The sequence below is a fragment of the Eufriesea mexicana genome, unplaced genomic scaffold, assembly GCF_001483705.2.
Source record: "Eufriesea mexicana isolate 0111107269 unplaced genomic scaffold, ASM148370v2 scaffold1336, whole genome shotgun sequence".
Lineage (NCBI taxonomy): Eukaryota > Metazoa > Arthropoda > Insecta > Hymenoptera > Apidae > Eufriesea > Eufriesea mexicana.
This window is the reverse complement of record NW_016909447.1, coordinates 924,389-948,867: the sequence shown is the minus strand read 5'-3', so window position 1 is coordinate 948,867 and position 24,479 is coordinate 924,389. Positions and strand designations below refer to the sequence as shown.

Genomic DNA, 24,479 nt, shown 5'->3' with positions numbered 1-24,479 from the left:
ATGAAGCGGACGGATAATAGGTAGATGGAAGCAGAATTACTTTACGAACGCCATCCAAATATCGAGTTCCTTACACGAAAAATTTTAGAGGGAAGATAAATATAAACGAATGTACTAGGGCATACACATAAGATATACATATATACACTCCCAGGGACAATAATAGCATAAGCGTCCTATCTTCCTTTTTTTATGTTAAGATAATGTTAGCGTTAAAGCATTTAGTGATATGTAGAACGTATCCTTCATAAGCATGTAGACATAACATAGATTCCCTACATATTCAATGAGTTTCCTTGTACAGGAGATAAAGTCTTAATCCGACGCTGACAAAAATGATAGCATACTTGGCAGGTAAAGATATATATTTCATACAACACAACTACATGTTTCATATTGCAACAGTACATATACCTTAAATAACAGTATATATGCGGAACTATAATTTTCTAATAATGACTACAGCTTCCATTGTCTTCTGTGACTTCCTCCACCATTTTAGTTAAAGAAATATATAATTCATCAACTATTTTTTGGGTAAAATTTTCCTATTCAGTTCCAACGCGAGTTTTTAATTCATTTATATTTGAGAATAGTCGGCCTTCAGTATACACTGCTCGTGAGTTCGTGAGAAAACACCATCCAGCCGCTCTCCGTCAGATTAAGGTAGGGTGAACACGTCGGCCATTGAAAAGTGTAAATATTCTCTTAAAAAAAAATATTCTTTAACAACTTCGGAGGTATGTATTACAACATTATCTTGTTGAATATGTCTGCCCCAGCACCGCGGTGTCTGTCAGACACCAGCCCTAGGGCAGCACTCCACCTCCATGCATTTGGCATGGAATATTTTTTAGTGGTTGTTTATAGATATGGCGATAACGATGTGCACACTGATCTTGGCCGTCAAGGTTGAACCTCGTTTCATCCGCTAAAATTACTTGTCTTCAAGTCTTTTTCCAGAATACAAGTTCCCTTTTCAATAGCAAACGTGCTTCCTTATGTTCTGTATTTAATGCTGGCTTTATTATCATTCTACTTTGATTCATACTGATGCTGGTCTGGTGTACAAGACGAACATTCTGTATACTTGTTTCCATTCCAGCTTTCCTAGCGATCTCCTTCGCAGTAGCACAATGATTGGAAGTAGCACATATTATTTCTAGTTTATCCCGTACAAATAATATTGCTGGCTTTCCTGTGCTTTTCTCTTGTCCGCATGCAGTTGTATTCTTGAGTAAGTTATATGCAACTTTTCTCTTACGACCAGATTCTATTGCAAATTGAGTAATAGACAGCTTTTGTTCTTCAGAGCCAAAATTGTAATAAATTCGGTTCCACTAAATCTCTTGCCACGACATATTATGAATTATGAGGGCAGCAACACAACAAAGCTCTAGACATCAACTGAACGTACTAAGTCTATGTAAGTTCATGAAGCACTAAGAAAAATGTAAATACTCTTCTAGACTTCTTTCATTTTTGTCCGCGTCGGGCTACGAACTTTTCTGTCAGCTAAGAGAACATATTGAAGTAATGTTTACGTATTCGCAGAGGGAACGTTATACATATAATTCAGAGTTTCCATTCTAACATAGGCCCAACACGAGAAATTAAAGGTGACACACTTATGCGATCGCTATGTCTGGAAGTATATGCTGCCGGAGATGCATACACGATTTGGGAAGGGTACCAAAATCAGTACCTTTCGAATCATTAAAGAATTTATAAGTGAATTTAATTAAAGTAAATTAAATTTGCATAACCAGGAGATAAATACGTTCAACAGTGTATCATTCTAATTTCGACGAACAATGAACTCGAAGGAGTTAAGGTACCAGGGCGTAACAAGGTAAACAAGTTACTCGAATGAAAATTTTACAGTGGTTACAATACTTCGGTGGAATCTTAATAGTCGTTACGCAGCCTAGATTATTTATGAACACTCCGCAAGAAATATTAACCAGACGTAGTGTGTTTTCTAGAAGCTAAGTTTAAATTAATACGAAATATGATTTTAAAGAATTATACTTCATGTGCTCGAAGCGGAAATGCCCAAATAGTAAGTCGAAGAACTGTAGTGTTTATTTCGAATTGCACTTTGACGTAATATTCACAATCAAGGTTATAATGACATAGTAGACAGGTTCTGCATGCAAGCCAACTATACACAATGTACAGTGAAATGCCAAAGTCAAGCATTATTGTCAGTGATACAAATAATTACAACGGACTATGGAACTCGAAAAGCATTGATATTGAAGGCAAGATAGTGGAGAAACTAGAATCAGACTTGAATCTGATTATTCTAAACGTGCATGAGCAGCTCATTTTGGTGTTGCAGAAGGAACTTGCAAATCATTAGTTCTAGTCATTAGAAAATTTTCTCGGATCCATACGACACTGACCATTTACGGAAAAACATACAAATTTATCTACACATTCCTGGAAACGCAATAGAAGCCATACCGCGCTAGATATATGCAGGAGCCGGTTTAAGTAAATATCTTCAAAATATTGAAAAATATTGTTGCAGGTCATGTTTACAGTTCTTGTTCTACATGTTCGATCGCTAGATTGCAGAAAATTTCCAATGAAAACGTCACTGATTAGGTTACCCTTATTGATCGGCTGACAGCTCTATCTAAACTTCGATGGAAAGCGTCCCTTTTTATAGTCAATAGCCGAATGTTACTTTGTCCGAACATTCTGGAGGATGGTGGATTGTTCTACCCTGAAGCTACGATCCACTCTTTACTTGGCCTAATATCGGGTAGATATGAAAATATCGTATCACTGCTCCGCGCATAAGTCTGACTGTCCCGATCAGACACAAAGTTCTTGGTGCCATAAGGGGCCTGCCTTTCTAAGTTGACAACTATCATTTTGCTACGGCCTCTTGTACAGGGTTGAACACTGTAAACCACGTCATTCAGTCGTTTGACCACCTTTAGCTGCCCTTCCCGTGATGTTTGTAGTTTTGGATACAATTCTTTCCTTCTCCGCGAATTAAAGAGCAAAGTCAGATCACCATCCTAAAATCTGTCTGAATTAGCTCCACGGTCGTAACGGTCCTTCATCTTGCCACCCGTGAGTCGTGTCCTTTGCCTTACTAAATGGTGCAAGCCTTCCATCTCGTCCCTGAAAGTTGCCCAATAGTTACGTATGCCCAAAGCTTCGCCCGGTTTCCAAAGAAATTTAAGGTCTGCTGTAGGCCTCAGGTACATTCCAAAGAATAGCCGTTGCGTATTCAGTATTTTGATACACCGCAGAACGATACGCCAACAAGAATATCTGGATTTGTTTGTCCCAATCCCGCTGACCTTTGTGCATCGCCTTCCGCAAATGGTCCTCAAGAGTACGGTTGAATCTTTCTACCGTTCCATCCAGACTGAGAGTGCAGCGCCGTCGTCCACGTCTCCTTGATGTCCAACAAGGAGCACATTACGTCAAATACAGATGATTCAAAATTGCTACTTCAGTCGAAATGTATTTCGATAGGTACTTCAAGCCGAGTCACCCAGTTCTGAATGAAAATTTCAACAACCGTTTTCGCCATCTGGTTGGGTAGCGCATAGACTTCTGGCCACTTGTTGAAATAGTCCAAGATCACTAGTACATATTTGTTTCCCGCGTCATTGATAGGAAAAGGGCCTGCTATCTCCACGGTCACAGATTGAAATGGCGCTCCCGCGTTGTACTGACGCATTCTTCCCTCTCTTCTAGTCTTCAGACATTTCGTAACCATGCAAAGGTCACAATTGCGTATCCAGTAACAGTTGCTTGCAATTGACCCAGTAGAACCGCTACTTAATTTTTTCCAAAGTTTTAGTGACACCCAAATGCCCCCCGCTCAGTCCATTGTGAAATTCTACTAAAACGTTAGGAATTCTAGATTTTGGAACAACCATCAAATTTCGAACATGTTTCCCGGCTTCACTTTCCCGTATACGGTGTAGGACTTCATCAATCAACTTCAAACTGTTCCACTGCACCCAATGAGCCTTAGCTACTGGACTCTCTAAACACATTTTTCCTCTGGAAGGTCTCTCACCTCTCTCCGTGGCTTTAAGGAGTTCAGCTAGGTCGACGTCGTTTAGATGGCTGTTCTGTGTCGCGCAATGTTCCCATTCACCATCCGGTTGCAGGCTCAACAATTGCACCTCGATCACTCCTTCACACCGTCCCAATTTGGAGCAATGTCTGAACTCCAATATACAAGGTCGCCGAGTAAGTGCGCCCTCGTTTCTGTAGTGGCCGCCTTTCCGGTGTTCGATTTTAACGTAACAATTCTGTATCATCTCTATCCGCCGTGCGACTTGTCCCTCCGTATACTTGAACTGAAGTAACTATCTTATCGCTGCATGACCCGTCCTGAAACGGAAGTGCTGCCCGTACAGATATTTATTGAAATGCCTCACGCACTCGGCAACTGCCAACAGCTCACGTATCATCACACAGTAATTCATCTCCGGTTTGCCTAAGACTCTGCTGTAATTACCTATAACCTTTTCCTGATTCCTATACCGTGGGCACTGACTTCCGTGTCCACAATGAACTTCCTTCCCGGGACTGGATATGCCACTATGGGGGCCGTGCAAAGAAGTTCTTTCAGCTGTCGGAATGCATTCTCGTGCTCTCCGAGCCACACAAAAGAGTAGTTCTTCATTGTGAGGTTGTATAAACTCCTTGCCACGTTCGCAAATCCTGGAACGAACCGCCGATAGTATGCGCAGGTGGATCGTTTTAGTTTAACGGTTGCTGTTGTTCCGAAGCACTGCTCAAATGGACGCCGTTCAGCTTCCTTGCAGTCCGGGACAACGCTTGATTGATTGCCACTGCAATTTCGTATAACATGCACAAGTTTTCCACCATTAAAACATTTAACGTTCCGTATACACCTCGTAACTTGCGAGAGAGACTGGACGAGTTCCTTCATGGCAGTCACCAAAGAAGAGGTTTGTTGCACTTCCGTCCGATGGAATTTATGGACAGGCCGACTCAGAAGAGCAGCTGTTTCCCGCGTGAGCGCATGTGACACCGTCTCAGCGATAGTTGGCTTCGGCCACGAGTAAGTTGCCCGTTTCGTTTCCACATCCCGCATTCCATTTACAAAGGACTGAATCTTAACTCCTTCGACAAATTCCGCTGGGATATCTGCATTCACTAAATGTACAAGGCGTTCCATTTCGGTCGAATATTCCTTTACCGTCTGGATAGCTTTCTAGTAACGATTCAGCAATTCTATCTGGAAAATCTGTTGTCCATGCTCGCTGCCATAACGTCTTCTGATAGCAGTCATCAAAGCGACATAATTAGCTCGTGCATACTCAGAGACCGTTTGAAGTATCTTCGCGGCAGGATCATTCAACGACACAGCCAACGCAGCTACTTTATCTTTATTCCTGCAGTGGTTGATAGACGCCGTCATTTTGAACTGTGGTTTGAAGGTTTCAAATGTTACAGTCCCGCCGAAAGTTGACGCTTTTAATTCTGTAGTTACAGTACCTGTTACCATACCACTCAGTTGCAATCCACGCATGTGGTCTTCCAGACGAAAATTTCGAAAACATCTTGCCTCCTTGCCTTTGCATTTCGAATACACTTTGCCTTGACCGGAGTTCGGTGGAACACATCTCTATGCGCGGAAGCTGTTCACAGACCTGGGAGGAGTTCTTCTCTAAATTCTCTTGTAGCCGAATTTCCTCTTGGATACCCTGCAACTCATATCAACAACTGCATCTGATCCCGGCTCCTACGGGCTTCCTTCAAGTATTGGGACTGTTTTCGGAACACGCTGGTCGAATTCGTGTTTATCAACTTCAATATTCACAGACACCAACGCTTCCCGAAGACGAGCTTGGGGATCCGCTTTTTGTCTAATAACACACAATCTCCTGGCTTCCAGCCCCTTCTACATGTGAGGGATTTTCAGCTCGGAAAATTTTACCATGATTGCAATTATTCAGCAATTCCACTTCTGGCACCACCTGTTACAGATCACGTTTACAGTTTTTGTTCTACAAGTTCGATCGGTAGATTGCCGAAGGTTACTAATGAATACGGCGTTGAGTTAGTTTAACCCTATAGAACGTTGACAACTCTACTCTCTGAACTTCGGTGGGAGACACCCCCTTTTACAGTTAACAGATAATTGTTATTTTGTCTTAACATTCTGGAAGATGCTGGATAGTCTTACCCTCGAGTTACGATCCGCTCTTGACTTAGCCGAATACAGTGTGGACATGAAAATCCCGTAATAATATATTGGATATGGAATAACTTTTCGCCAGTTACAGGAAGGTTTCGTTCGTGGCACCAATTAAATGTTTGAAGAAACATATTTTCCTGATATTGGAATGTGTAACACACAAACGTTGTAGTTGACACTATATAATATTAGCATTAACAAACAAAAGAGTACTGAAACGTAAAGATACTTAACATAAACGTAATTATCAAGTAATAATTGATATGTAATAATTTATTATACACTTATTATACATTTGCTGTTCTACGTCAAGTTCTTAAGGTAGACTTTCTTCCATCAGGGCATCATCGTTGATATTTCTATTATATTTATAATATATACCGTTTACTGTCTTCACCTTTTGCCCGTATTTTGCGACGTCATTGCTAATCACTTTCAAATTTTCACTATTTTTCAAACGCCGCATTATATGTTTCCTCGGTTTCTCATGTTGGTCAGTGGATCATTGCATGAGAAGTTGGTACTTATGTCAAATCTGCTAAAAATATACGACTACCACCAGAAATAGAATTGCTTATACCGACATCAATAACGTTTCTTAGATTATTCATTACAGATATTCTTTGAAGATTTCAACATGATTGTTATTTAAATTTTTGATCATACGCTTTCTAGTTTTGAGAGATACATCTACGTCCAAGAAAGAGAAGGTAATGCTACACATTCTCGATTCCAATGTCATAAATGTCCACCAAATTTACGTAGACCAATTTGTCTAGCACTTTCGTCAATTTCTTTATATGCTTGAAGAATTTGCAAAAATTTATAACATTGTTGAGGGTCTTTCGTTGAAATTGAAACATTAAACCTGGCTAGAATATACATGTTCGCTGGAAATACACACAAATCCTTAATTGTTCTAGTAATATAAAATAAATTTCCTATAGGCAATACAAATCCTTAATTGTTCTAGGAATGTAAAATGAATTTCCTATAGGCAATGTCCCACCAAGGAAAATGATCATTCAACCTAAGTACTCTATGTAATCACTCTTTGGATGCTTCTGCTGCGTGGTATATAAGCAAAAATTTTACTTCACTTTTGTACTCTGGAGCTTTCCATGAGCACAAATATCTTCTATACTTGATGGACAATTTGATTGGTTAGTTTCTGACCAAGCTTATTGAAACTTCTTAATAATGGGTGTTAACAATTTCGATAACTTGCCATCAAATACATTTCCAAAAGCTAACTCATATATGTGATAATGAGACAGAATATATGATAATTCAATCGCCCTATATTTGTTAACGCTGCGTCGCAGCACAGAGCATGAATTATATTTGTCAACTCCCAATTTTCTATTAATGCAAATACCTTCAATGCCTGATCTCTACCGGGACATATTTATATCGCAGGAATTCCCAGAAGTTTTATTTCCTATTCATATGCCACTATAACCGGTAATAGCCGCGTAAGCTGATTTTGAGCGACACGGATATTCCCTACCGTAATCCAAGTGTGACGCTGTCGCTGTCACCACTCCAGAGGGGTCGTCAGGAAGATGGCACTTTGTAAGGCCCACATCCGGATGGAGGAGTCTCTCCACCACTGACCTGGTCGCTTAGTGATCGAACCTACTTAGAATTACGTCTAAATGAAATAATTACTATCTGTTGAATAGGAAGAGGCGCGGGTAAAAATTAAGCCGGGGATGAAATAAAACTAGTGGTATTGCAACAGACGCTAAAGGCATTATTCTGCAAACACGCGAGGGAGCACGGTACGTCTCATCTCGACAAATAACCCAGGATTTTATGGTTTCTTTCTACTGCAGGAAAAATTCTTTCATTCCTTGAGGACACTTTCAGGCCACGTTATCAATTTCTTACATCCATTTCATCATCCTCCCACCACTGAAAGTGAAGTATAATTTCTTTTTAATTTCAATACCTTTTATACACTCATGCCATTCCTATAAGAATCATAGGTAAAATAAGAAGAATAATACTGAAGTGAATCTAATTTACAAGAAACAGTAGTAATATGAATCATATTTTGAACACTGCTGCATTCAGTTTCTCCACTTCTCGTTGTTTCTACACTACATGACGTATCCACTTTACGTACTGTTCGGATCTGCTTACATTTAGATATTGAAATTTCGTTCGCACAGGTATCCTTATTGTAGGGCAACTCAAACGAGTATGCATATTGCATAGCTTACATCCATTTTCATATGGCAGTTGTTAGTCGCGCCACACGCACATTGCCACCTGCTCGATTGAAAGCATCTTTAACTCGTGCAAACTGCCAATCTGCATTCTTCAATTTTTCGCTAACGATTAATGCAGTATTCCCGATCTTTATGTTGCGATTAAATTTGGTTTTACCTCTTTGATGTTCAAGAGTTCCTATATATTCAGCATTGATTCTCTTCCTCGAATCGTCCTTTATCCGCTGCCTGCAAGTAAATCTCTTGTTTAATTGGCGATCCTCAATTTTATCTGTTACGCAAAATTCCTCCGTTTCTTGTAGAGACATGGACGGTGATAAGGACTCAGGGTCGCAATCATTTTCGGGCATAAACGTAATTGGTTCACAATTTCTTATACTCTCGCAGTATAGAAGAGCTGTCGACATTTCTTCGTAGCCTATGCATGACTTACTCATTGCAGTTTTGAATAAGCGCTTCAATATACCATTTAGGCGTTTCCAGAATCCTTACTACCAAGCTGATAGCTTACCAGTATCACAAAAGATGTGCAATTCCCCCCCCCCCCCCCAGCATCACGGCACACAAGCAGCCATCAAATTCATCATTTTAGGACCGAATCTTATAAATTCAATTCTAACGTTTTCACTAACTCCCTCGCCCCATGACAGTTTCTTGCCTTATACCTCATGTAGCAACAGCTTCAGCGCAGGAACCACGAGGCAAGCAACAACTAGCGGATCGAATAGTTTGTGTGCAAAAGACAGAATCCGTTGTTCCGTTGTCTTCTCAAAACCAAGTTTATCTAGCCTCGATATAATAATGGAGAGACTGTCGTTCTATTTATCCCATATATTGCCTAACGCAGCAGCTTGTTTCTCATGACTGTTATCATCGCTGTATAAATTTGTGTAACTAGTCTGTAAAATCTACGCTAATCACAAACCTATCAACATAAATGCTTCGAAGTTATTTGACACTATTAACACGGTTGAATAAAATATTTGAACTACGTTTAATCGATTCTGAAATTTATCCTAAGTGCATATCAATTATGGTTCTTGGGATAAATCTACCGAAGGTGACGCCAAACACTACTCATGCCTCAAGAGTACAGTTCTGTCCTTCGCATCTACCCATAGAAGACATAAAAGGTTCCCATCCTTCACTTATAAACCTATTTGTAGGAATGTTTTCATTACATCCTGAATAATCCCGGTACTACATTGTCTAAAGCATAACAAAATTGTCGTTACCAACTCGATGAGGTTAGAGTGCTTTTGGAGACACTCATTCAATGTGGGGTCTGGACCTTGGCCGAGATGTTGAAAACGGGCCCTAATTACCGCTATAATCACTTCTTCAATGTTGGCTCTGTCCGTTAAGTAATACCTCCATAGACCCATCACCTTCTTGGGCACGTACTCAATGATGCCTTTACTTATCCATTGCATAAATACTGTTATGTAATCTTGAAATTCGCCTATCAGCTGCAATTGATTTATCGTGCAGTGAAATCGCTGAATGGCAAAAGCTTCAGAATCATCAAAAACCGGATGATTTTCCATCCACGGTAATTCTACTTTTCATCCGCCGGCTGCGTTTAGTACTACCGATTGTAAAAACTTTCTGTACAAACCCTTTTCCTGCTCCCTCTGTGTTCCAGTGTAAGTAGGATCTTTGATCCCTAGGATATCGACTGATAATAAATGGGCTACGTTGTCATCCCTCACAAACACTGGTATTGCTGTAATTATCAAACCGGGTGTGTTCATACCCCAGACTAGACGTATTTCGATAGCTACTAATCCGAACTACAATACTCGGTGTCATCTGGTAAAAATTTGACCTGCGATATCCGCTTCAACGAGTATACAGATGACACGTTCGTTGCTACTCAATTCGGATAAATGGATATTACTATTAGCTCTTCACGCCATTTATCCTGCTTAACCAAGGGAACACTTTCACAAGTAATATATTGGTCGGAGGCAGCAAAGTTACTGACAAAATGATTACCCATGCTTTATATCCGTACTCGATATTTTGCACGCCATGTTATGGTATAATTCATACCGCCAAATAACTAATAGCTCAATCTCCTTAATCATCGCACATTTCCAGAAATCAGCTCGACGTTTTTCTGATTACAAAGCACGCATAAATTTTCTTTGCATTTTGTTGTAAGCAAACTTGTCGCACTCGGAATCTCGCTGCTCGCTTTACTCCTTCTTGGTCTCTTTATTTCTTCATGAGAAAATCTCAACCAAAAACCCTTCAAAGCCATTGAAATTCTTATATTATTCTGCAATTCTTCCATGAATTTCATTAAAGAAGCCAGGTAACCTTTATGCTTTCCTTACTAAATTGTTTCTTTGGGCTACGAATAACTTTATCGCAATTATCTGCTGTCGGTGGATAGCTTCTTACAAATTGTGCTGCACGAGAGTCTGACACCACCGCTTGCGCAAAAACTGGAACTTATCTTCACGGTTCAGGTTGGGGTCTTCGTACATCCTTTTAAACAAACCCCAAAAAGGTAGTCTATCGCGTATTTCTCCGGTGAACTTAATCAATTCTATCGTAGGCAACTTACGCTGCCATCGATCTTCACTGTGTATAACATGTTCATAATAACCTGTCAAATTGTGTACGCAAGTGCGCATATGTGAACTTTGTTTTCACTGTGTACTTAGTGGCATTGCAATATTCCTCACCGATTTCTCCATTTCTTGCTCGAGGACCACTCAGCATTGCTTCTATAGTTCCGACAAGTGTCAATCCTATACCTTGCATTTCCATTTCTGAAATATTTTATACCGCTGTCTAATTTGAGTTGTTCGTAGCATTTCCGTTTAGGAGCCCGAGAAAATTTTTCAGTGCCATTGTGAATGCGATTCGTTGCTGTGTTCTTCTTCTCTGTACCAACTCCATTTTTTGAAAATGTTCGTCTTCTAGCTCGAAATAATTCAAAACTTCACGATTAAATGCAACAGACCCCCAGATCATGTCACGGTAGCTAAATGTTAAATTGGGATTGGAGACCAGTAAAAATTAAAGCGCGTTTAAAATAAAACGTAACGTATGCCGATGGAGGTTAATGAATTCATTCTTCAAATTATTGAGTGGGTACGTCCGACAGACTAACTCTTCACTACAAGTAACCGTGGATTTTTGTGTACTCTTCCACAGTGGGAGAGCTTTCCCGTTTCATCTAGGCCCATTCAGGCCACATAACAAATTTCTTACATCCATCCCATCACCATTAATTGTAACGCCTTTGTGTTGCTCCCAAAGACTGTCATGACATTATCTAGAATCAGGTAGAAAACAGTTTCCTCACATTACTGGAATCCGGTTCTCTCCTTCCATTATCCGTTTATTCGTGGCAGTAGAAGGATTTCATGTATTTGCTACGTAAACGCTTCAAGGTTTAATAGAATATATGCTCGAATAAGTCGAGCAAGACATGGAATATAAATTTCCTTCATGCTTATTTTCAAACGCACCGAAAGTAAACAAAAATAAAATAATAGAAAGAGAGAAGAAAAGGCAAGAAGTAATAGAATTATGAGCATGAAAATTTACCTGTAATATTATCTACTGGTTCCAGAAACTTTCTTTTACAAATTTTGTTCGATAAACACCAGTTTCCTATTGTCTGCAATTTCTTCAAGCTTTGCTACTTTCAAGCTTCTATATACAATACCTAACACCACAGTAAAATGTACATAAATAAATAATCAATAATTGATAAATCGAAATGGCACTGTCATGGTGTAGGAATGATTGATGGCGAATAACTGTTACAATATGTTATGTATTTACCAGTGGTAAACGTGGGATACATTTGGGGTCAATTGCCTCAGTATGAAAATTCCATGGAGTTTGTTTCGGGTTTATGACAGACGAAGTAGCGGACTATAGTGATTGGCCAAAGGTGCGCGACTAACACCGAGTGTGCTACAAACTCATATACCGTGACTTTTGCAACCGGTATACCGACAAATTATCCGAAGATCCTTGACATGATTACGCGGACAAATTCTTCGGTTTCTATTGATTTTGTTTCGAATACGAATTTTCCGGAGTTCCTGACTTACAGTTTGTTAATGTTGCTATATATATACGGCTCTAGAGTATTACAGCAGCTAGAATATGATTCATATATTTTCCTCCTAGTATCCTTCCATTCAAATCACATACACTGTCAAAGCGTGTTTTCAGAACATGACGTTATCGAAACATGAGCCTTAAATTTGACTTACACCCTCTTATGACAAGGTACGAAGTCATGGCGTTTTAATACTTTAATTCCGAAAAGCTATGAGAATACAAAATATAAAAATAAAGCTTACTTTAACTTGTAATGTGATTTACGATGTAATTGGGTATACCGGTTACCTTTAGTGCAAACATTCTCAAGATATAATTTAATTCTATTTGGTAGCTACTCCTTATCGCAGAAAATGTGGTTACTGCTATGAATGACATGACATATGTGTCGACAATTAAAAGAAATTTGATGTTACTGCAATTCTTCATATTATCTTCATTTCGTTAAATTCAGTTTTCGTAGTGGTGCATTTTCAGTTTTGGAGATATGTTTGTTACTAATGTAACGAATTATTTGCTATTTTGATCAAGGACAGATTGATGTGATCAATGAAAGGATTGCACAAAAGGAATAACTGTCGAACCCTGTGGAACGTCTGAAGGTATCGGACTTCGGGATACTACATTATTAATGACATTTGATTGAAAATCAAAGAGAAAAAATTAGATAGCAATAAGCTGTGCACTATGCGAATTAGTTATAATGTACATGTGTATAATTTCGCCCACCTGATATTGCACTATCGATGTCAACAGAAATCCTCTATCGTGACATTTGAAAAGAGCTACAGTTTAATGTAATTCATTTTACATTTCATCGGAAAATTCCTTTTCGTTGAACAGTAAATGGAGTCGCTAAGGAATTCTATAGCTTCATAACATCATGTGCTATATAATTTCAGATGAAATCTTTTATGAAGCCTGTGGCATTGTAAGATATTACTATTAATCGTATAATAAGGATCATATCATTATGTCTCATTCAATACTACTGTACATTTAGGTGCATTAATTAATTTATGTGTTATTTCGAAAAAAAACGAGTATAATGGTATATATATATAATGATATATGTATGTATGTATGTATGTATGTATGTATGTATGTATGTATATACAGAGTAATTGATTTGTAAGATGAGATCCTTTTCTTTAGAGCCAAGGCATTATGCTCAAGGTCAAGATAATAAACTAACTTTTGTTGAGGTAATTCATAGTTACTCGGTACCTCAACGTTAGTCGGAGCATGAACTTAAATGATGATATTCGTGAAACATCTGCTGAAGTGAGATATGTGTGTACAGATCGTATAATATTCAGAATTTGTCATAGTATTGGAGTAAAGTATTGCAGATATGTCTCTTCGCCTTGTTACTTAAACACATTGTCATAAGTTATTCGTGTCTATATCTTTGTTCTACTATGATAATTAGTGTCCTATTTGATAGCTCTAACACCATAATCTATCTATTTTTTAATAGTTAATTAACCTAGAGTCAAGAACGTTGTAAATTAAATACTCTGTTAGCTTATATTTAAATCACCATATATAAGAAATGCATACCTATATTGTATCTTTCTATGCTTTTCAGTGAAACCATTGTCTGTAACAATACTAAGCAGCGAACACTCACCTCTTAGTGCTGGTCGAAAATATGATATTAATTGTATGACTGTTGGATCAAGACCTCCAGCAAAATTGTCTTGGTACATGGATGGAAGGAAACTGACAAATTACACGGAAAAGGTAATCTTGTTGAATATTATATACCATGTAAATTTTTGGTACTTGATTGCACATTTTATTAAATAAGCAATTGTAACGGTACACAGTTCACAACCAAAACTTGAATTGTGTAGTATGATTCGTAACATATATCGACATTCTGATGATTATAACTTCTTTTGTGCAAGTATGATTACATATTCGGCGACTTCTTCGAAATTCTCATTTAATAACACTCTTGAACAGCATATATATCTTCAATGTAATTGTAGTTAATTCGCAGTACAATAATTTCCTTATAGAGTTTATGAAGAATGACAGAACCCAAAACATAAGAATTTCATGAAAATATACGAATGAGCATTCGCATGCACGCACACGCGCGCAAACACACATTCACACACACATGTACCCGCGATGCACTTCACCTTTTCCATTAAATATTGACATTAATATAGACAATATATGTATCATGAAGTAACTCACAATGTTCTAATTTTTTCACTAGTCTATACTTATATCTACTTGTATAAGCTATCACAAGAAACCTGTTTACTACAAGCAAATCATAACAGACCATTTAAAAATGAATGCAACTCTGCTTTGTAGCAGCACCGCTGTACTTTCGGAAAATATCATTTTACACGATAATACATGATATTCAATTTTGCAGAACCATTCAGTCACTAGACACACTTTATATATATGAAGGAGCAAGAGACACTTGTACCTTGTGGTGTAACTTAAAATGAATTAGATTAATTTTATCTACGTTTGTGGAGTTTTCATATTAGGTATAATTATCGTTCCATAGTATAACGTTATCTACCCAGCAAATTATACTTTTCTCTGAACATCTTGGAAACATCTGTTACAGACTATATAATACCTCAAATTTTATTTATGGGAATAAGGAAATATATTCTGATCTTGTTAATTTTGTAAAAGAGTAAACAAGGTAGCATGAGATATGGTACGTCTCCGAAATTAAATAAGCTCAGCCAGGTGTAGCAAATAATGTATTACGCGATTAATATAAGTAAAACACTGAGCATTACCAAAATTTGCAAATGGAACATCTTTTGAATGGTACAATCCAATGGCATATTTATTAATGCCAGTACGTATCAAATCCTAAGGATGCTGTTATGCTATCAACAGGCGACGAAATTACTTGTCGCACGGAATTGATTTGTTGGTGTTCTTTAATGCATTCATAAAATACACTGACCAAGTACCATTGAGATATGAATTGATTTGTTGATGTTCCTTAATGCATTCATAAAATACACTGATTAAGTACTATTGAGAAATGACTAAACCAACATGTAGCAGGCGTACGATATAACCAATATTATAGTTTGCATGATACATATTCCTTGTTCGTTATGTTATAAAATTGATATTTTCAATTACATTATTGAAATCGTAAATTTGTGACCTGGCGAATGAAACATTACAATGCTGAAATGATCTTTGATGCGATAACATGATCAAAATTCTAGTAAATAAATAAAGTGAAAGATTTTCTGGAAAGATACATGAACTGGAATAAATGAACGGATGACGCGGTTCAACATTTAGAAATGCCCAGTATTTGTAAAAAATTCACACCTATACATACGTCTGAAGCTCTCAAATGTCTTCATTCATACATTGACACTTATTTGAGCATGAATTTATCTATTTCATTATTTAATCCAGGTTTCACTTCGCTTAGGATGACTCGTAAATTGCATTGAATGCCTAGTTAGCATTAACCTTAAAAATCTCAAATTTCTTAAGAAGATATGATCCCAATTATTATTTCGTACTGTACAACATTGGCAAGTAATTCATGCATTATAAAATAAAAATGTACTAAGCCGAAAGTAAGTCAGACAAAGTAGACGAATGATGAGATAAGTGAAGTAAATGAAATGCTGTGTGAATCAATTGAATCAATTGAATTTCCTTAATAGTCAAATACTCATAACGCATTTTCTGTATAAGCACCTATGCATCATTTTTATTTCCATCAGAACCAGCAGCTGCATCCACCTTCGAATTCACCACTTCGTTCGCTATTTTATAGCATATATCTTGCTCCCTATTCGAAACAGCCACATAGTATCACCCACACTTTTTCCTTAATCTGTTCTATTAACTTTATTTTTTCGGCATTGATTGTCATATCTTTTGATATCCTCCTACTGTAATACCCCTTCCCCTTCTACTCATATAATAAAGCCCCCCCCCCCAACAGCAATAGGTGTTCCTCTTCCCTTTCCTTCAGTCATTCCTTTCTTATTTGCATTATTCACCAACATTTTTTTTCATATTGCCGTAATTTTCTACGTAACTTCTCCAGCTTTCATATCTGGCCGCTCCTTTCAATTTCAATATCCTGCGTCACTGATACTACTATACTTCTTTTCTCCTTGTCAATTTAACTTTCATTATTTCCTCTGAATCTTTCGTTTATCCTGCCATGCATCTGTCCTTACATGCACATAGTTCAATCGGGAGTCCCATACATCGAAGCTAAATTCTGTCACTTTTGTCTTGGTTACATTTAAAATATTGAATCGTTCTACTTCGTTCACTTAAAGTTGTAGTTGAAAATGAGAACAAGAATAAAATTAACGTGGGACACAAAAAACAGGTTTCATTGTCTTTAGCAATATATTACATATTGTCTTTAGCAGTGGAATTAAATATTTACATGTTTCTTGTTTATACGAAGGAATAATGGGTCTGCGCAAAAGGCTTCGAGACACCGAAATCGGGCAGAACAAAATGAAGAGAATAATACGAGTATTAAGCTCGGAAAGCTTATTTATCACAAGAAAAGAGCACTAAAATCACGTAGCTATGACACACGCTCCATTTCGACTCCCTCCAACACCGAATGCCTCCCGCCCGTGCTGGTTACAATTTAATTCTATGGGGACTCTTCACTGCTTGCTCACACAGGCCTCTGCTTGAGTCATCAATGGTCCTGTTCTAATGATTTTTGCAAATCTCGATGGCGTGCTTCTTTCAATTCAGTCCATTAGCGATTTGCTGTCATAAGAAGCACGTCATTTTCCAGATTCGTGAATAGCTCCCCGCGACGATTTCGGTGACCTGTGTTTCACCTTCTCATAGAGACCATTCAACATAGCTTTTCTACTAAAAATAGCCTTTCATAACGATATCTGTTTCGATTTGCTTACAGAGAGATGTCACGTATAGGTCAGCGATTGGTACATAATTTGTTTTTTCAAAAATAGGAAATCTCAAATCGGCACTAGCTGATTCGCGATTTCATTCTTCAAATAGTATCCTACACTAATGACTTTACTTTAACAGCGGTTATCAATAATCTATAACCATTCATTATAGAAAACAGATAGTTGATAGGTTGCATCAAGCTTTTGGTACCATAATATACACGCCTAAATAGAAAAACGCTTATAATCTGGCAAGGTATAGAATATGAAATGAGGTACACGTTGGCAAAGAATTGAAAAGTATTATCAAAGTTTGCATAATAACTCACATGGGTACAATTGTTAATGGGAACCGTTTGGAACCAATTATCCATGTCATATAAGTAATGATTTCAAATTAACATCAGGAATTACCTAGATGGGAAAATTCCTAGCCAACGATATGTTTTCTTTCTCTTTTTTTGGGTTTAAAGAATATCAAGTTGAAAATGAAATCGCAGATACTGCGCTTTTGATACGCTGGCAACAATACACTATCTATAATATGAGTGTCGGATCGAAATCACACAACATTATGCTTATGGCTTATGTTAAGTTGTTAAACACTCTATAATCGATTTAAATCAGTTTCGTCATATTCACGAAGAATACCATCTCACAGTTGTATATTTTGATATAGATGTACATAGGCATGAAGCAAATGATTTCAGTTACAATCAATTCTATAATTATATGAACATAAATTAATTTCTGAGGTGATCGAAGAGGAAATTCGTCGAAATTCAATTTGTAGCATACTACAGTGATTAAGAAGACAAAGGTAAACCACGGCCTTAGATTTGTCGTACATTGTAAACTAGTTTTGGAATGTTAGAGGCTAAGGTACTAGATATACTAGGAAAGGTTCTTTCAACACTGAAATTATTTCTCTTTGCTCTCCAGTAACTTGATCACAAATTATTAACGCGAATTGTATCAAACTTGCGAAAAGTATAACAATAGAGTGTAAATAGTAAAGATGTTGTAGATTTCTTTGCTTCTATTTATATACATGTTAATAATTTTGAGCCTGTAGGGTGTCCTCCACCCGCAGGGCCTACGGTCGACCTTGGTCGGCCGTTGTATGGGACTGGCGGCCCCACGGTGCCTAGCTGACGCGCACCTACTTCGAGGTGGGGTAGCAGCCTCAGAACGGTAGTGGTTCGCCACGAACGGGATGACCGGTACGCCCGTGATAACCGGTACCACGGGAGACCGATTTAGCCCTGGGTCTAATCCTACGGCAGTCCGCCCGTCGGTCGCAGGGTTGGCCTCGTGCTGGCAGTGGTTGGAGCCTACATCGCAGGCGAGGGCTCTCGAAGTCCGGCGTGATAGTTGCGCATCCTACAGCCCGGGCGCTGTCCTCCTGATGCAGTACGGATTTAGAAAGGCCCAGCCCAACACCAAGGGAGTTGATTGGGGTTAGCATACCAGTTAGATAGATTGGCAGGGCCGATTGTGCTCTTTGGCACTTTCGGTTCGCGCTGGTTAGGCGTATGCCAAACACTCCATAGGGGGGTGTGTGGGTGTTTATCCCCATCGCCCGCGCGGAGGTGGCACACTAGATAAGTGTAAGCTTGAAGCAGCACACCAACCAAACTCAATGTAGGGGGTCCTCCCGCCACGGTCGTTGAAGTCGCCTGACCACTGGTAGTCTTGGTGTAGCGGTGAAGCTAGATGCGACGAGAGGAAGCGGAAGGGATGCGGTTTTGTCCAGGGCCTGCTTTTGGATTCATCGGGAACGCGCCCCTAGTATGCCCTGCGCAGACTGGGATAACATTGGAAGCTCGGGAAGTTATATACATATAGGAATTGGAGGTTTTCCAAGGACATGCGAGGAAAGTCCTCGATGTTGGAATCCATCTAGTGATAAGGGTGAGAATGACGGACGCTGCGGGCCTACAGATGGACGGTTATGTTCACTTCAAATATCATGCATGTATATTTGTTCTTCGGAAAGTACGGATATCGATGATGGCAATTTCTGGTAGTTATTTAATACAATGGTAGAAGCGGCAAGTTTCCCGTATAGCACTGTAACATGTATAAAAGTGGAAATTAACAAATTTTATAAATTTCCACTTATGGATGGAACAAAAGATACGTTATTCTCTAGAAAACACAGTAAATTTTGCTTCTTTACTTAAGACAGTAAAATGTTATGTAAATACTATGATACTGCCTGTTCCACATGAAAGAATTTTTTTTAAAGGACATTAGTCAATACAAAGCAAAGACAGTGGAATGATAAAGCAATTGGAAAACCTACAAATTTAGTTCGTGTGCGTTTAGTGTGCATTTAGTTTAGTATGCATTTGATCATGAAGGGGAAGTGGTTATTTTGTTCAAAATGAATAGCATGGTTTCGATAGTTTCGAAAGTAAAATCTTTCAACTTAGTCACATTTATTATTCTCGCTGTTCTGGTGTCGCGAAATATTATTTTTAATTACATTACGAGTAAGTCCTATATATCCATTTATGCCGACTCTTAATAATATACTATTTTTATTATACCGAGATTTTTTTGCTATTTTCTTAAGCAGTCCCTTCAGTCGAGCATACAGGTCCTAGAATGTAACGAAGATTATTTAAAAACGATTATAGTATAGTACATAGGAATATTTACTTATTCTTATTGATTTTGACACCAAATCGATTGCTGTTTATTTATTGATGCTGTCTCGTCGAGTTAGTTGAAAATTACTGCAATGTTAGTATCCGAAAATTTATCCAACTACTAAATTTTTGCACTTAACATCGAACATAACAGATGCTTAAGCTTCCAATTATGATCTGAATCACGGACTTTTAAACTGGTATTTTCCCTCATTAGCGTAATCATCCCCTAGATCAGATAAATCTTCACATCCTTGCATTATAAATTTGACCGCACCAACCTCTAATGGTTTGTGACTAGAAGTTACTGCAATTCATATCCTTTCTATACCATCGTAATGTCTTCTATTCTTGCCGAAAGAAATATTATCCCTCTGCAACAAATGCAGCATCACTGAGTGGATGATTTTCATTAAAATTGATTTGAGTGAAAATGAGTGAAACTAATAATATGAAGCTTTGATAGAAAATAAATAATGAACGGTAGTAAAAGTGAACCAAATTTATACTTTTACATGAAGCTGACCATATTGCAAATACGACATTCGAATGATGTAAATGCGATAACAACGATGAATACTGTATTTAATTTACACTTCAATGCAAATAAAGGACTAGTATTATTTTCCGCTTTACTATGGGACCGGCTGCTACATATAGAATGAAGTCTGCTTAATGAGAAACTTTGATTATTAGGGGATATAATAGTGAATTACTTAATGAACCTGCAGTATAAGTAAACACATCAGTGAACAGATGAATGAATCAGTGGATTTTATTCACCTGTTTTATATAAATTTATTTATCGGTAGGATAGAGAGGGATATAAATAATTATGAGCAATTGATACAATTTGAACAATTTATGTTAATATAGTAAATCGGATCACCAAATGTGTAACAATGTACTGTTTCATGAATAAATTTTTCGAGAAATGACGTCAAAGGTGTATCAGAAGATTTGATATATGTCTTAATTTGAAACAGATTTATATGTACTATTCGAATTCATGAAGAGATCGGGAATGAAGTATTCACTTATAATTAATCACTTATGTCCATGAAATTATCGTTCGATCAATTAACAATTTTATGCATATATTTAATAATTTGTTATACACATTTATACTGCTGGTATCATTAAGTGCCTAGCGATATAGTATTCGCCAGAGATTGAAGCTACGTGCTGCACATCACGCGTTATACTCTCTCAATTCATCAACGGATGTGGCCCGCATAAGGCATTCTACTGCGGTGATATGACGGCTAGTTTTCTGAGTGTAACAGTTGCGTGCCCGTTCACACATTTGCCATTATATATTTATTATTACTATGATAGAATTACTAGAAAGTTCTGGAAGCTTCGATTAATGGCTTGAGTCACTTCCTTTAACGCTTTATTTGGATTAACAAATAACGTGTCTGCTCGTCCGGCTGTCGTTATTCATATTTTTCCGCTTGTCGGCCGTTGTTATTTCGCCGATATAATGTTTTCCACGTCTACATATCGGTCCTCACGAAGGCGCGGGCAACGGTCCTACGACTCTTGCCGATATTCAACTTAACTTATCTTACATTATGTAAGCCTATTAAGTTTAGATACCCTACGCATTATAAGGAATGCCTAAGTCCCATAGAGTTAATAGCAGAACAAGCAATTCTCCTACGTTTCACGATACGATCCTGATAAATTCCATACTGCAATAGTTTCTAAGAATATGTGATAATTGCTTTAGAGGCATCATATATTTGATAAGAGGTAGGTAGACTCATTTCTTATATTATGGTACTTTATACCGGGTTAGACGGCAGAAATGCGAGCAATCACTCTGTTTCAAGTTTGTTTGTTCAAATGTATATAAAGAATAATTGTAGTTCTGGAAAATACTAGCATTTCGTGGAGGAAATTAAGCAGATTACATTCATTATTCGCGCACAATTTTGTTTGTAAGTAGTTAGTAAACTTCTCACCGACATGTAATACCAGAATCGGATCTGGGTAGTTAACACAATGTCGAATTATTACATATATTTGTATTTACATACATACTTGTGCCATCGCAATTTATAAAGCCTATGGTTTTAGTTTAGTACTCCATATTGCAACAAATAGGATTCTGTTAGTATCATATCAAGACGAAGAACCTGGTCTATCATCCGATGTTACTTGTCTAATTTTTCTTCATTCTAAAATCCACATATGGTGTATTTCTTCTAGAGCCATACGGATCCCTATACGAAGATTATACATTTACTTGCACGACCATAAATATAAAAAGATGTTCACTGAAAATTGCATTTGCAAAGATGGAGCGGAGTATGCGATCTATTTTAGCATAATAGTATCCCTTGTTTCATTGCGAAAAGACAAATATCTTCACATCAGAATATGAAATAAGGCAAGAAATGAATTTATTCGACATAATATATGGTTCTGCTCCTTTAATTAATGATTCCATCATGTTACTCAACATAATCTTGAAATGGAAACGTAGAACAATACAAATATTTATCTGCAATAAAATTTTTCCGAAGTTTCAAATGTCTAATATTTACGATTACGCTGGAAGTACGAAACATGTAAGAGCAATGGTACAATCCGAAAATGGTTCCGCTGCCTCTTAACAATTGTTTAAACCCGAAAGCGGTACAACTGTTAATTATATATGTCCTTCGGTAGGCGAAGGACGGATTCAGTGTGAATAAGTATATTAATAAACATTAAGCTAATACATAGGTGAACGAAGTGTTAATAAATGAATAACTAAATATTAGTTCAATATGTTAACTTATGCTATTGTGCGTACAATAAATAAAAAATTATATATATTTAACAGTATTATGAGCATAAGATATGATTATTTGTGTACATCAGATGTTGCTTCTTGATATTTTCCTAACGTTATTATATCACATGGGATGTTCATTTCACTCTATTCTCTTTTTCATGTTAAAGGTGTCTCAAGATGGTAATATGACGAGTTCCATACTAATACTGAAACCAACTTTACTAGATCATGATAAAGTTGTTACTTGTCGTGCAGAGAATTCTAAAGTTCAAAGTGGTACTGTGGAAGATACATGGAAGTTAAACGTATTTTGTAAGTACAAACAATTTATATTGAAATATTTCTTGCGTGCTGTAGTACATACATCATAATTTTTAATATTACGCATTATTTTTCTACGTGTCTATTATTTTGTAAAAGTACTTTAAATGGAAGTTTACACAGTGAACAGTTTGTTATAGTGACACTTATACACACAAGGAATATAAGAAATTATCAAAGGAATTTCAATCACTCTTTCAAATACTGTTGTGATTGACAGACATCTCTAACATAGATAGTGTGTACTTCATAATATTGTATCAAAATATAGTTACGAAAAATTTATTAGTAAGCAGCATTTTCGCTTCCAAGAATTAATTTACGGCATTCATTACTTAATCAGTTAATGAATGACGTTAATGTTATAAAGACATGTAATAAAATACTCTCGAGTTAACTACAACAATTTATTACAGTTTCTATAACTCATGTATATTTCTCACAACTTCTCATACCTTCTATAACTTCATTCCATACTCAAGAGCAACAAATAAATTAACACCTTTTACGGATAATACGAGGAAAAGGAATTTCAATTTATATCTATTTGGTACTGTAACATATTTTTTCATATATATAAATTTATGATCATGTTAAATAATGTTTTGGTACGAAATTGAGCAAAAATCTGACAATTTCTTACACGTATGTTATTTGATCGAAAGCATTTTGTTGGAAGCAGTAATGTGTTCAAACTTTGATCTTGAAGTGTGTAACTTCTATATTTTAGTTGTTCATAAGATGGAACAATCTTGAAGTTTCATAAACGTTGACATTCTATTCTCCTCTTCAAGAGTTATTTTCGTTCTTTTTGTTCTTGTAATTACTCATATGAAGGAAATCACATATTCAACTATTTTTATTCAGGAATTTACATATTTACATGTACCATATTAACATCCATGATTCAATTTTCATAATAAATATAAATAAGATTGAAACTAAAACTAAATTTTACAAAAAACAAGTAAAAGTTAAAAAGGAAGTAAATAGAGAAAGGGATTTTCTGGTATAAGAAGGTATATCAGAGCAGAAGATATCATGAACGTAACGAACGCACCAATGTTGGACATAGCCAATGACCGCATATTTAAACAGCGTGTAATGAAGATTATAAAGCAAAAGAATTGGAGCTGACTTAGCATAGGAAAGAGTAAATCGAAGAAACAATGGGAAACTATGAATGCTGGAAAGAATATAGAGGAAAATGGACAATGAAGTGAGACTTATTTTCCCGTATATGGGAAAGAG

General features: G+C 37.1%; 1 protein-coding gene across 1 annotated transcript in view; it reads left to right on the top strand.

Moving 5' to 3' along the window:
* Nucleotides 1–24,479, top strand: part of LOC108547976 (uncharacterized) — a 230,722-nt gene that overhangs the window by 84,727 nt on the left and 121,516 nt on the right. Inside the window, exons 9-10 of the mRNA XM_017900727.1 lie at nucleotides 14,135–14,289; nucleotides 23,075–23,219. Coding sequence (XP_017756216.1) covers nucleotides 14,135–14,289; nucleotides 23,075–23,219 — 300 coding nt within the window. The remainder of the gene's footprint in view (nucleotides 1–14,134; nucleotides 14,290–23,074; nucleotides 23,220–24,479) is intronic.